Source organism: Petromyzon marinus, chromosome 18 (assembly GCF_048934315.1).
Source record: "Petromyzon marinus isolate PM22_M1 ecotype Great Lakes invasive population chromosome 18, UKy_Petmar_22M1.pri1.0, whole genome shotgun sequence".
Taxonomy (NCBI): Eukaryota; Metazoa; Chordata; class Hyperoartia; order Petromyzontiformes; family Petromyzontidae; genus Petromyzon; species Petromyzon marinus.
The window spans coordinates 11,073,155-11,088,685 of NC_133684.1; the positions used below are offsets into that span (position 1 = coordinate 11,073,155).

The 15,531-nt window shown below is 46.5% G+C and overlaps 1 protein-coding gene across 1 annotated transcript in view; it reads right to left on the reverse strand.

The window, feature by feature from the left end:
- LOC116943508 (neurobeachin-like) overlaps positions 1-15,531 on the reverse strand; it is a 529,072-nt gene that overhangs the window by 396,160 nt on the left and 117,381 nt on the right. The window contains exon 2 of the mRNA XM_076067757.1: positions 1,692-1,923. Within this exon, the coding sequence (XP_075923872.1) occupies positions 1,692-1,923 (232 nt within the window). The remainder of the gene's footprint in view (positions 1-1,691; positions 1,924-15,531) is intronic.

Here is a 15,531-nt window from a genome sequence, read left to right on the forward strand (position 1 = left end):
GGGAAGATTATCCCGGTTGTAGATTAACTGTGCTCGCCACAGAATGCGAGCTTTCCGCTGTTATTCAGGCCACTAACAACGAGGAGCACCACCCAAAACTCAAAAATGATTTGGAACACCTGCACCTTTTTAATACAAGTTTCTATGTAGTATTGAATAAGCTAAATTCCACTATCTACATTAAATCTCAACATGTCTACAAGATAAGAATGTTTCATTGAAGGTTGAATTTTTTGGTCTGGGTATAAAATTATCCCTACGGTATTAACATCTCTGTATCTCCCAACTATTTTCACGTCTGCTCACCCATCTCTTGCTGTGCACAGATAAATGTGATTCTTTTTTCAGGCTGGCAATTGCAAGGAACTATTATTACCGGTATTCTTCTTTCGTCTGTGTGCCATTATGAATACATAAAATAAAACAGGCAAGTCAAAGAACAAACAGTTCTTATATATTATCATTATTACTGCATTCCAATTGTCTACCCATGAAAGCCTCACCCAGTCTTCCACGTTTTCTCAGTAGGGGGCGATGTTGCTGCAGTGTGCGATCCCAATTGAGTAATTTGCAGGCAATTATTCAGTTACACTGCGGGTTGGCGATCACGTACATTTGCCGCGGAGATAGAGCAGTGAAATCAGCTCGTTTGCAGTTGCTGGATGAAACGCCACATCACAAGACCATGTGGGGGGCGGCGCGCGGGGGATGTGCGGAGGAGGCTTCGCGAGGCCTTCATCTAGCAGTGGATCGATCATGGCTCATGTTTGACATTCCTGTCGGAGTTGCACGAGTCGATGTCGCGCGACGCCACGCGCCGTGCGGCCAGCTCCCCGCCCCTGGGGGGGGGGCACTTTCTCGTCTACAATGGCTACTCCCCCCCCCCCCCCCAAGCCAGTGATGGTAATTCCATATTGCTATGGCAGAAGGAGCAGGTCCGCAGAAAGTAAGCAAATCGCTTTTCCAGCATATCCCGCCATAAACATGCACGGGACTACGTTTGTATTGCCCTGAAGCGGTTGCAATCGAAGTATTGATTTGTTCGTGGCTCAGCCTTCTCTAAAGCGGTGTTGCAAAATGCCACTGCATCTGAAGCTTCTGTGAAGCTGATGAAAGCAGGAGCTGGTAAAGGCCGTGAGGGTGCAACATTGATTTGAATAAAGACGCAGGCTTTGTGAAACGAAGCTTGAATTAGTTAAACACTTGGTTTGTGTTATTTAAAGAAAACACTGGGCCTTTCATAAAAATTGAACACGGTGCACTAACAGTCGTGAGGGTGGAATGGTGGCTCTGTCGTTAGCATACTGCACTGTAAGCCCGAAGACCTGAGTTGCATTCCATTCAACTATCACGGCAGGAGGTCAAACAGGCGACCTCCGGATTTCAAATCCAACCGCGCTAACCATTATACCACGGCAGCATTAGTGCATTGGGCTTTAGGATATGCAGGCACATCGTAAGTTAAACTCGGAAAGAGCGTGCGAAATACCATAGCTTGATTGAGGAAGGAAAATCTGCATGGGGCCTGTCATCGCAGGGCCTGAGGGAGAGCGGCTACTGCATTGTGGGGCGGCTCGACGTGCCCGTGCGGGTGTACGTATGCTAATCTTCTTTCGCACCACACGTAGACAACCGTTGCTAACCAGAGGTGCGGTGCGACACAGCTGGCGGTGCGACGCGCGCGGCGCTACCTGCGATCATGTCGTCGGTGGAGGCGAGTCGGCGCAGCACCAGCTCGATGAGGCCCACCTCGGTGCACGCCTGCAGGTTGCGCACGCTCTTCCGGAGGATGGCGGTGAACATGCTCCAGATCTCGGCCTGGCACGTGGCATCGCAGTGCTCCAGCAGCTCCACCATGCAGCCCACGCCCTCCACGTCCTGGATGATGAAGTTGATCTCCAGGTCAAACTCTCCGCCGACGAGCTGTTGGCACGGGGAACAAACGAGTGCGGGCGCCGCGTCAGCACTTGGGCTCCGATAGCCGAAGTAAAAAAAAAAACACAATTGGGCAGCACTTGTCTCAGTTGAAGTCCCTGAACCCAGAGTATAAATTCCACATTCTCATGGCAGGAGGCAATTTCCTTGAAAAGACAACAACTGCACAAGTGGACATCACAGTCAGGGCCAACAATGCTGCCACATCTTGCCATCACTTATGTAATTCTGCCGAATCCCACGTGTCCAGCGTTGGCACCCAGTCTTCAAGGTGTGCTCTGCTGGTAACATCAACATCTTCTGACTGTAGGCCGCCTCCCTGATCACCAAACGCTCTGCACCAATGCCTGTCTTGGTAACCTGTCCTCAGCCAGCCTGTACGTGTGCTCCACCTCTTGCAACAACCCTCTACCGGTTACATTCAGAGTGGTCTTCCACACTTTCTATTCCGAACTGCAAAGTTGCTCATCCCATCCTGCTATGAAACTCCTGGCATCCTCTGCATGTACACCTCCGATTAACACGGTTGGCTATGTGCAGTGCGAGAGAAGGTCAACATAAGTGCAGTACCTGCATTCAAACAACAGTAGTTTCTTAAAAGTTGCTTGCATCACTGGCCGAAAGGCCAATGGGGAACCGCGTTTTAACAGAGTTACCGTTCAATCGAAGTCTAGACTCCCAATTTAATAATGCAAACACAAGAGTAGATTTATTTTAATAAGATTTCTGGATATTTCACACACGGGAGTAGGTACCGGATGTCAGAGTAAAATATATTGCAGAACTAGGGACGGTCGCATTGTCCAGCTGAGGGGCTTTGTGGCTGGAGTGCTCAACGATCAAATCGGAAGGTTGCGGAGTTCAGATCCCATTCATGGTCACCTCAGCCTATTGGTCACAAACGTACTCATTTGGGAAAGGTCAACAGTGACCGTCCTATAGCTTCCATAGGAATCTGTGATTTTACCAAGGTCTGCAGTCCGCCAGTAGAAATTAAGTTTTCAGCCCAGCAATTGCTTGTTTACACCACTGCTGTTAGAGGGGCCTCTGTTAAAAGGGAGCTCTGTAGAGCTTCTTTAGATGGATTTTGACATACTAGTCCATGGTATGAATGTTGCTTAATTTCTCATTTGGATAATGAGACAATCTGCCTTGCTTCTCGGCAGTTCAACCGATGCATCTTTCCCGCTACAATGGCACAGACAGGTTGGCATTGTCAAATATTAAGCAGGCCGGAGTCAATGTTACTATTAAGCGAGCACAAACTGTGATGATCACCCAATTCCCCCAAACCCTAGCTAACCGCTGTAATGAGCCCCAACTAAACGTGGTGTTTTTCCCGGGACGGTAATTGTATGCCACACGAAGGCACACTGGCACCAGCCAGCACATTAATATGGCAACATTCAAGAGGAGGGGCGGTGGGGGGAGTTGGCCGTTTACTAGTTTTGACAATTGATTCAACTCCATCAGAGGCAAATGGTCAAAAAGCAGAGAGTCTTCCTTCTCAAAAAACACAGTAGGGCAGATATCATCTTCATTGGCAGCCCTGAGCAAGTGGCAAGAATACTCGCATCACCTTCAAAGGGAACTATGTTCTCAACCTCAGCAGGGATGATGAGCCAATCAATGTGCAAACTTCAGAGTAATCTAACCGCAGTGTCACCTGGCAATATTTGTGAGAGAAGCTCACCAATTGTTAGTTAAGGTTGCACAGTATGGTTAACAATAAAAAGTGCACAATAATGAATAGTAATGTACCTCTCTTTCTCAATCCATTGCTGGACAAAGGCCGCATCCAGAGTGTTGGCCATGGGAGCTGTTTGACCATACTTCACAATTAATTGTCAATGTGGGTTGGTGAAGGTTGGTGAGGAGGGTGGTCGGCTGGACTGGTTCAGATTCTACTTCCCACTGATGTTAGCTGTGGCTTGGAATTAGCGAGTTTGAATCCACCAGCCTTGAAACACAAACCCGGTGGGTAACGAGACCTGGGAATCACTGCGCCCTGGGATTCACTCTCACCACTGTGGGACACGGTGCAAGGCGGTAGGATAAAACCGGATGCCACGCTTATTCATGGCAATGCACATCAATTTAAGGTAATGGGATGCTTATTCTAATCCGATGTTAAATTCAGGGCTGTTAATGTAATGCGTACTTTGCAGAGGGAAGGAAAAAAAATACCTATTACGGACAAAACATTTAATTTTCCCATGGTTTTTTTTCGGGACATTACCATTGGGAAAAAAACCTTTGACTTATCACTGCGGTTTGCTGGCCCTGGCAGATTTGACAGACATAGCAACGGTTGCTAGGCAGCATCGCAGTCAGGAGCAGCGCTATCGAGAGGCCAATTACCAGTGCGCTTATAAGGCTGATCATTCATGCCGTTAACACCCTGTCACGGCTGTTCACTGGCAAGATGTTCATCGGCTCCTCTAAATAAAATTATATGGTGGATGGGCATGTGGATAGATAGTCCAGATGGATATACAGTAATGTAATGCACATCGAATCCCAAGTGCACAAATAATTCAGATGTTGGGATATATATATAAACAGACAATAATACATATATAATAGCACCACACACCCAGAGGAATCGACATGTGCAGAACAAGATCCGTAGACACTCGTGCGTATACTACGGTGTATAATCACCACGTCAAATTGCCTCACCGCTTAAACAAATATTGAGTGGCACCCACTACGCATTTGTCACCCTGAGCATTGGTGGAAGCTCCACGTTATTATGGCGGGGGCCAGTCTCTCCGGAGGACAGCTACCGTTTGCTTTCAACAAAGCAGTGGGTACTCATTTAAATGACCGTGAACCAATCATGGAGCGAGTCAAATATTGACTCGACATTCTAATCAGCACAATACAATTGTCAGTTGGTTTCCTTAAGCACTTCACTGCCTGGCTATATATACGCACAGATCAATGCATTTTTATGAATACAGTAACAGTCTCAAAATATCAATGCAGAATATGCACAACAAACATATATTTACGAGTTCATAAAGCAAAAGTTTTAAATACATTTTATTAACCTGACATTATTTTTTTTACAATTTTTATCTATGGTCAGACACTAATAACTAAAAAAATGTGTATTTTTCCAAACAAACAAAAAACTAAAATTGTTGACGACTTCGTTGAACGTGTTATATTTAAAGACGTACCCCATTGGAAACCGCTCAATTTAAAGATTCCGTTCTTTTTAATTTGAAAGAACAAAAATAATGAACGTAATACTCTGAGGGGAAGCTCCTATTTTTACCGTTTACGAATTATTCAGATTTGAACATCATACAATGCGTATTTTTTCCAATAAAAACCGCTTTAATCCAAAATATATTTAAAACAATGAAAGATAGAACAATGGTCCTCACTTTAATGTTATTTGCTGTTTAACACTATCAAACGAAAAAAAACTCATTCTTATATTTTGAACGGTTTCTGAATGACACCATGCTCAAACATATTTATGGGCACTTAAAATCGATATTTGGGGGCCTTAAAATGAAAAATCTCGGATATTTTTTCATTTTTCCTGTTGTTTGTGTCCTAAAAGCTACCTAATGTACCAAATTTCAGCTTTCTACCTTGTACCCCAGAGGTTTATGAGACATACATACAGATTAAGTTATTTATTTACATAGATAGACAAATCTCTCAAGACAAAATTAGATGTTTTGGAGGTCAGAGGTCAAAGTGCTGAGTTGGCACTGCTTTGAACCTGGGTTCAAATCCAGGCAGCTGCATGTGATTAAGCCAGGTCTCAAGCGTAATGAGTTTATGGTCTCAACTCAATCTCCAACGACAGAATGGAACGTCATAATAAACCTGGTTTGCACTTGGTATGGCTACAATTCCAGCTGTGACAATGAATAATAATAATGGTTTGAATCTCACGAGACAATCGATCTCGCAGCAGAGTTTGTTGGAAACTGTGACCGGTGCTGTGTAAAATATAAAAAGTCCTGAGAAAAATCGTCTTCCCTGGGCAGTTTGCTGACATGCGAAGTGATCTTATCAGTGAGATTTCGGAATGGGTTTTCTGTCTTGAGACATGACACCGATAGCACAACTAGAATACATTTGGTGCAGGGGGGGGGGGGGGAAACAAAACCCTCAGTACATATCGAACAGTTAGATACACAACACATGAATCCCTGCTCCTTCGAGTCATTATGAAATTGCGTGACCTTTAGGCGACGCTTAACTTTTGCAATCGCGGGACTGCCAACACCCTCGCTGCGTCTCCGTGTGGTGACCTTTCCCCCCAGCACAGAGGGGTCCCGGTGTCTCGTCCCAAAACCCAGGAGAGAGAGAGAGAGCCAGCCTTTGATCGATTGGGCGAGTGGATTTTACCTCCCGAGTCTACTGTGCTGCCCGAACAAGGCGCGTCTTTGTGTGTGTGTGTGCCCGCTGACAGCCGACCCCGTTGAGATTCGTAAATGGGTCCAGCAACCCCAAGTGACAGGAAAGAGGCTCAGTGTCGCATTATAGCGTGGCTCTTTTGCCCCCCCCCCCCCCCGCTTCGAAGTAACGGCGTGCCAGCACTGGTCGTGCCGTCTAGTGATGGACACTCACACCGCGGCTTAACGGGGGCTCTGCGGGGGGGGGGGGTGATATTTTTCTGGCCAATCTTTCATTTTATTTCTGCACTGGTTTGGTCACTGGCATGTTTCACGCCAGTGGGGAAAATAAAACAAATCGTACAGAGAAAGCTTTCGGACGCAGCCACTTCCCTGGAAAACATTTGAAAGCAACTCCAGCTGGCATAAATGTCACGATGCCACCGTGGGGTATAATGTCCCAACTTACAGTTGAAGCGACCCGCACAGTGAAGCTGTTCTTTGTGCGGACTCAAGAGCATCATAACTGCAAACTTCAGGCAGTTAAAAAGTGAAAGTGAAGCACTTTGAACGGACCAGCTAGCCCTCGTAACCTCTGCTGAACACTTACCTAATGCCTGATAATTCCCAGCGTTCAACATGGAACAAGGCATGGCTTGCTGACAGGTGTTATGTCATAGATTTTCGCCGTATTATTATGTCCTACCCATTCATACAACTCCACCGTCAGTCTAACAGCCTACGCTGCCACTAGGGCAAGCCGGAGAGGGTGATTTGTCAGTGCTGAGTTCATTGAGCCGGTGCTCATCTCCTGTTCATGGCTCTGAGCCAGTGGTGAGAATTCCACATTGCTATGGTGTGGACAAGGCTATCCTGCTCTATTACTCCTTGTTGGCTGAGTGGAAGGTTATTATTGGATAAATTCTACATTTAAGCTGCCTTTACAAATTAAGGTATATATTTTTTCATGCAAGTAAACTCGAGATATTCTGGATCTCAACAGCAGAGCCAGGCCTGTTTAGTACCAGTGTAATTGGCAAGAGCACTCCACCTAATTTTGCTCGCTTAAACCAATTCTGCTGAACAATATTGGTTTGCAAAGCCCATAGCTCGATTAATTAAAAAAACATGTTTTGGAGACAGAACAGAGTTATACTCACACATGCTTTTAGAAGGTTGTTTACATTTAAAAACAAAAATAAAAATAACTTGCTCCTCTTGTCACATTTTGCCTTAAACCAAAGTTCTCGATATGAAAGTGCAATTGCATCACTTTGGATTTCCATTCAGAGATCGACTTCAATTCTAAATTTTCTTCCGTGAGAAGTCAGTCAAGAGCTGGCTCAGTGGCAATGTTGATCCGAGGGCTCGACTCACATTAAGAAGGTTACGATAGGTATTACACTCAGTATATACGTCTCTTTTTTGCTATTAACAGATAATATAATTGCAATTGCTTTGAGTAAAGTAATTATATAATTGAATTTTCATCCTAAACTAAACTGATTTTTTTTATTTTACCAGGTAAGCCTCACTGAGCTTTTAGCTCTTTTTCAGAAGCGACCTGGCCACAAATGATATCTCAACGAAGTGGCTTATCACGTGAAAACTTGATGCAGCAGAAATACTCTAAACGTATCTTTCTAAATGTGGAGGGAAAAACTGGAGGACCCGGAGAAAAATCCACACGACCACGTGGAGAACATGCAAACTCCAAACATACAGGCGTCAAGGTCTACCACGCCTGCACAGTGGCTAATTCTATATCAGGCACTAAGCTGGCACCAATGAGGGCCTGGGTTCCAATGTCGTACAATAAGGCTCTGGCTGGTGCTGCGGAAGAGTCCAAATTTCGCAATAGAAGTTTTATTCCACCATCCCCCAATGGTTGATCAAAAAAAAGTAACCATTTGTGGGAACTCAACAGTGGATGTCCTGTAGACATATCCCTGTCATGGGAGTGTGGAATTCTCCACCGCCATCCAATGCTCTGCTTTGAGTGTTGGAACACTTTGACTTCATGGCATCAACTGTGACAAATGTGTGCTATATTTTCAAGACCACCTTCAACCAATTCCAGCTGAGTATTAATCATTGAATTATTTTAACACAAAGTAGCCAAAGCCGATAAAAAAACTAAAGCGAGCCTTAAAAGCCCAACAACAATATATAATATCCACACTATGATAATACGTTGATATTTTGACAGCAGCTGCTGCTTGTTTGACGCTCGCCTCTCGACAGACTTCCTAACGCGAGCTTCGGATGAGAAGGCCGATGAAATTTGCACGTGTAAAAAATATTAATCTAGTTTTTCATCAACTTTTATCCGTAAAAAATGTGTTCATTTTAAAGTCGTATTTGTCAAACGATATGTAATTCTGAGCCTATTCCTACGCCAAGAATATACTACTCGAATGTCACGTACATTTTATTTTTAGAATAAGCAGGCGTTTCTGTATTGTTATATGCGTATAAGTGCTTCTCAATAAACCTAAATTTTTCATGCCAGTTGATGAATTCAGCACATTCAGAGTGTAGCATGTATGTATGTTGAACTTCGTTCGCACCGTACGTAGCCAACCGTGCTCATCGGAGACAGCATACAGATATTGTCTCTGCATGTACACTGTAGATATCCTGTCAACATGCAAGTACCAGCATGTTGTAGGACAAAAGCTTTTGCTTATTTCGTGATGAAGTACCGTATAGCACCCCCTCTCAAAAGCCATGTGGTTTTGATTTGTGAAACTGAATCTTGTTACAGTAATATAAAACAAAATCACACCGATGAATTTAAACACAGAGTTTATATTACCACGATGATTTATTTGAAATTTGTTTAAAGCGACTCCCTTATTAAAAGTCACCATGGGGAAGAAGCTCTCAACTCTGCTGGCAGACCAGGGCCTGCAGTGGAAATTCCACATTCTATTGGTCAGGTCCACCTCTCAATATAAAATTACTCTATGGTATCATCTTCCCAGTGAGAGCAGTGCTCATGTCATGGAGCCCAGAGACGTGGATACGACAATGGCTGGACACCATTCTATAAAGTGGGTGGCGCCGATGATGGCAGCCTCGGCCGGTTGGTGCGCCCTGTTTTGTCCAGTTTTGCCTTGTTTTGCTTGATCACCCGTGCTGGTGAAGGGGCCTGCTGTTCAACACACCCGTGCTGGTGAGAGGGGCCTGCTGTTCAGCACGCCCGTGTTGGTGAGAGAGGCCTGCTGTTCAGCACACCCGTGCTGGTGAGAGAAGCCTGCTGTTCATCACACCCGTGTTGGTGAGAGAGGCCTGCTGTTCAACACACCCGTGCTGGTGAGAGGGGTCTGCTGTTCAGCACACCCGTGCTGGTGAGAGAGGCCTGCTGTTCATCACACCCGTGTTGGTGAGAGGGGCCTGCTGTTCATCACACCCGTGCTGGTGAGAGAGGCCTGCTGTTCAGCACACCCGTGCTGGTGAGAGTGGCCTGCTGTTCAGCACACCGTGCTGGTGAGAGGGGCCTGCTGTTCATCACACCCGTGCTGGTGAGAGAGGCCTGCGGTTCAGCACACCCGTGCTGGTGAGAGGGGCCTGCTGTTCATCAAACCCGTGTTGGTGAGAGAGGCCTGCTGTTCAGCACACCCGTGCTGGTGAGAGGGGCCTGCTGTTCAGCACACCCGTGTTGGTGAGAGAGGCCTGCTGTTCAGCACACCCGTGCTGGTGAGAGAGGCCTGCTGTTCATCAAACACGTGTTGGTGAGAGAGGCCTGCTGTTCAACACACCCGTGCTGGTGAGAGGGGTCTGCTGTTCAGCACACCCGTGCTGGTGAGAGAGGCCTGCTGTTCATCACACCCGTGTTGGTGAGAGGGGCCTGCTGTTCATCACACCCGTGCTGGTGAGAGAGGCCTGCTGTTCAGCACACCCGTGCTGGTGAGAGTGGCCTGCTGTTCAGCACACCGTGCTGGTGAGAGGGGCCTGCTGTTCATCACACCTGTGCTGGTGAGAGAGGCCTGCGGTTCAGCACACCCGTGCTGGTGAGAGGGGCCTGCTGTTCATCAAACCCGTGTTGGTGAGAGAGGCCTGCTGTTCAGCACACCCGTGCTGGTGAGAGGGGCCTGCTGTTCAGCACACCCGTGTTGGTGAGAGAGGCCTGCTGTTCAGCACACCCGTGCTGGTGAGAGAGGCCTGCTGTTCAGCACACCCGTGCTGGTGAGAGGGGCCTGCTGTTCAGCACACCCGTGCTGGTAAGAGAGGCCTGCTGTTCATCACACCCATGTTGGTGAGAGGGGCCTGCTGTTCAACACACCCGTGCTGGTGAGAGAGGCCTACTGTTCATCACACCCGTGCTGGTGAGAGGGGCCTGCTGTTCATCACACCCGTGTTGGTGAGAGAGGCCTACTGTTCATCACACCAGTGCTAATGAGAGAGTCCTGCTGTTCAGCACACCCGTGCTGGTGAGAAGATGGCGCCGATGATGGTAGCCTCAACCGGTCGGTGCGCCCTATTTTGTCTTGTTTTGTCTGTTAATTCAGTGTTTTGCCAAGATTTTCGGAGTTCTCTAACAAGAGACGAACTTTTTAATATCAGGGAAACAACTCCTGTGGATTTAATTCCTACTTTTCTGCTTCCAGCGGCAGAATTAGTGGGCATTCTAGTCAATGCCACACTAGGCTTTGCTCAAGCAGAGAAACGCCGCCCAAGGGGTAAACGGTCAGGGGCTCTTGTACGGCTACGCAGACGCGGGATCCGAACAGTGCTTCCGAGCTTTTTCCTCTCCAATGTACGTTCACTGTGCAACAAAATGGACGAACTTCAGCTACTGATGGTGAAAAACAGAGACTTTCTTTCATCTTCTGTTTTGTGCTTCACGGAGACATGGCTGTGTGATTTGATTCCGGACACTTTGCTACAACTAGCAGGATTCCATCTTGTAAGATCGGATCGTGACATAGCACTCTCCGGCAAGACGAAAGGCGGTGGCATTTGTTTTTACATTAACAGTGGCTGGTATGTAGATGTCACAGTAATTCTGCAACATTGTTCTCCACTCCTTGAATAAATTTTTATAACCTGTAAACCGTTTTACTCACCTCACGAGTTCGCATCGCTCATTTTGGTCGGAGTTTATTTGCCACCGTGTCCTCAGGTTAAAGAGGCCCAACGCATGCTCGCCGATCAGATTCTGAGTGTGGAGTGAGCAAATCCAGATTCGTTGGTTATCGTACTTGGCGACTTTAACAAAGGTAATCTCAGCCACGAACTCCCCAAATACATACAATTCATTAAATGCCCAACCAGAGCCTGCTACACTACAGTCAGTAGAGCCTACCACGCCGTCCTCCGAGCAGCACTAGGACACTGACCATGCCATGGTCCACCTGATTCCTGCATACAGGCAGAAATAAAACTCTGTAAACCTGCTGTGAGGACATCTAAACAGTGGACCAGTGAGGCTGTGGAAGATTTGCGGGTGTGCTTAGACTGTACTGACTGGGATATGTTCACGACTGCTACCAATAGTCTGGATGAACTCACAGAGGCTGTGGCGTCCTACATCAGCTTCTGTGAGGACTGCTGTATCCCAACACGTACCAGGGTGAACTTTAACAACAACAAGCCCTGGTTCTCAGCAAAGCTCAGAAGGTTGAGGTTGGAGAAGGAGGAAGCGTTTAGGCGTGGGGATAGAGACAGATTCAAGGAGTCGAAGAACAGGTTTAGCAAAGCGGTGAGAGAGGCTAAACGACTGTACTCAGAGAGACTAAACACACCAGTTCTCTACTAACGACTCTGCTTCTGTCTGGAGAGGGCTCAGGCAGATCACCAACTACAAGCCCAGAGCTCCCCACACCACTAACGACTCCTGCCTGGCCAACGACCTGAACGAGTTCTACTGCAGATTTGAAAGACAATTGGACTGTCCTGAACTACCCCTTCCCACCCAAGAGGCCCCATCCCCCACCCATACTACAGAGACGACTCTCTCCTTTCAGGAGGGAGAAGTTAATGGACTTTTCAAGAGGCAGAATCCACGCAAAGCAGCCGGGCCGGACTCTGTCTCTCCAGCCACCCTCAGGCACTACGCTGACCAGCTGTCTCTGGTGTTCACCAACATCTTTAACACCTCCCTGGAGACATGTCATGTACCAGCCTGTCTCAAGTCCTCCACCATCATCCCTGTGCCCAAAAAGCTAAAGCCAACAGGACTAAATGATTACAGACCGGTCCCCCTTACATCTGTGGTAATTAAGTCTTTTGAGCGCCTGGTCCTGGCACACCTCAAAGCCATCACAGACCCTCTCCTGGACCCCCTTCAGTTTGCCTACAGAGCCAACAGGTCTGTGGACGACGCAGTTAACATGGCCCTCCACTTCACCCTACAGCATCTGGACGCCCCAGCATCCTACGCTAGGATCCTGTTTGTGGACTTCAGCTCTGCCTTCAACACCATCATCCCTGCCCTGCTTCAGGACAAGCTCTTCCAGCTGAACGTGCCCTACTCCACCTGCAGGTGGATCACAGACTTCCTGTCTGACAGGAAGCAGTGCGTTAAGTTGGGAACACAAGTCTCTGACTCCAGGTCCATCAGCACCGGAACTCCTCAGGGCTGCGTCCTTTCCCCACTGCTCTTCTCCCTGTATACCAACAGCTGCACCTCCAATCATCTGTCCGTCAAACTCTTGAAGTTTGCGGACGACACCACCCTCATTGGGCTGATCTCTGGTGGGGATGAGTCTGACTATAGGTGGGAAGCTGACAACCTGGTGACCTGGTGTAGCCAGAACAACTTAGAGCTAAATGCTCTAAAGACAGTTGAGATGGTTGTGGACTCTAGGAAGAATACAGCCCCACTCACCCCCATCACCCTGGTAGACTCCCCAGTCAAAATTGTAGAGTCCTTCAGCTTCCTGGGCACTATTCTCTCCCGGGACCTCAAGTGGGAACTGAACATCAGCTCCCTCACCAAGAGAGCTCAACAGAGGATGTACTTTCTATGGCAGCTGAAGAAATTCAACCTGCCAAAGACAATGATGGTGCAATTCTATACAGCAATCATTGAATCCATCCTCACCTCCTCCATAACCGTCTGGTACGCTGCTGCGACTGCCAAGGACAAGAGCAGACTGCAGCGTATCATCCACACTGCTGAGAAGGTAATTGCCTGCAATCTACCAACCCTCGAGGACCTGCACACGACAAGGACCATGAGGCGAGCGAGGAAGATTATGGCTGATTCCTCCCACCCTGGACACTCTCTGTTTCAGCTACTCCCCTCCGGCAGAAGTCCATCAGGACCAAAACCTCACGCCATAAAAACAGTTTCTTCCCATCTGCTGCTGGCCTGTTAAACAAGGCCAAGGGCTTACACTGATTTTAACATTTTATCTACATAATGACACCTTGCCGATATTAACTATGTTAACCTATTTGTATTTTTTATTTTTAAATTATATCTTAAAGCTATTTTATATTCGATATTTATTCAATTTTATATACTTCAGCCCCTTGGTGTTAGACTTTTAAACCTTATTATAGTAAGACTTGTTTAAAACTTATTTAAGATTTTAGATTCCTATATGTTGAATGTATGCACCATCCTGCCAAAGTAAATTCCGTGTCGGTGTGAACTTTCATGGCGAATAAAACCCTTTCTGATTCTGATTCTGAATTCACACATTGTTACAATGTACTGTACTGTAAATACTTTGACTTAGCTTAATCCAAAAAAGCTGTGTGCCATGTACAAATATACACATCCTAAGTGGCACTATTTTAAGGATGCCAAGTTGTGCCTACACTGACACACGGCACGCACACTGGCTCAACTCCCAATCCCTTTCCAAACTCAAGAGTATAGTTCACTGTCTCTGCGGTTATTCAAAAGACTATACTGAAATCCATTTTCGATAAGCTTTTCAAATAAGTAAAATCCTACTGTCAAGTTCTAAGCTTTTGATCCATCTCGAATAAGCATACTTGTTTGTGTTAAAGATATGTCAGACTATTATTCAAATATACCTCACAAATACTGAACAATACAATCCACCCAGATCCAAAATAATCCATCCGGTCGAGTGACACTTGGTAGCGAATAAAAGTCAAGGATCGACTTGCCCCATGATCCCTCCACGGTCGTTAAAAGTGCCACTTTGTGAAGTTAATTGCCCCCTATCAGAAATAAAGTGGACTTCATATATATGTATTTACACAGACAAGCCCTTGTCATTGGAATGTGGAATTTCCCCGAAGGAGCTCAGCAGCCATCAATTAACGAGCCCAACCCAGTGTTCTCTTGAGCATGCAGACAGCGTGAACGAGAGGATTTGTGAAATATTAAATATCCAATTAATGCCAACTAATTACCCAATAGAGCATCACAAGGTCCTTGTTCTCAGACGTTGGCATGGGGTAGGAAACCGGAGTGCCAGGTGAAAACCCACGACTCGTATGAGGGGTGACAACTCAGTAATGTTATCTCCTGGCCTCCTCAATCCCATGCCAATAAACTCCTGCCAACCTCAGGATGGGCAGGGTGGGATCACCCACCCGACTACAAGACCTAAGCAGGCTGAAATAAATAAATAAATACACCGTTAAAAAATTAATTAATGCAAACCGACACACCTGATGACGACCGTTTGTGTTATGGTCGAAACGGCGTGAGAATTTTTATTGTTTTATATATGTATTATTTTATTGTTTCCCTTCAACGTGACTTTACCGGAAGAGCTAAGAATAGGCTGAACTCTGCTTAGCTTTCCAAACCTGGCGAGATTGAGCGCCTTTAGATCACAGACTTTTTTTATGTTGCTTAACATTCAAAATGAGCGACGCTGCGTTTATTGGACGAACGTTGGGGTTATTTTTTGGCCCAATGAATAACCACAATGCTCATAACGTGGACTGATCAGCAGGGTTGTTGGTTCTGTATATCCCCGTTGTGGCCAGAAGGGGGGGCTGAGTATCTGTCATCCCTTATGAAGTGCCCAAAGCACATCATCGCAATTGCAGGTAGAATTTGTTGGATAGTCTGTGAGTCAATGTTCATCTGGCCGGTTGGGCATGTTGATAGAGCATTCAACCAGGGTAGCCACTTGTCCTGGCTTTCCCCGAGAAGTTTCCTTTCGGAGGTGGCTATGTCCTTGGAAAATATGTCAGTCTTGCAAAACGACACGCACCACTCAAGCCAATGCATTTACAGCGGATGCACAGTTCACCACTACTGGAATTGCTAGATTTTACTTACCAT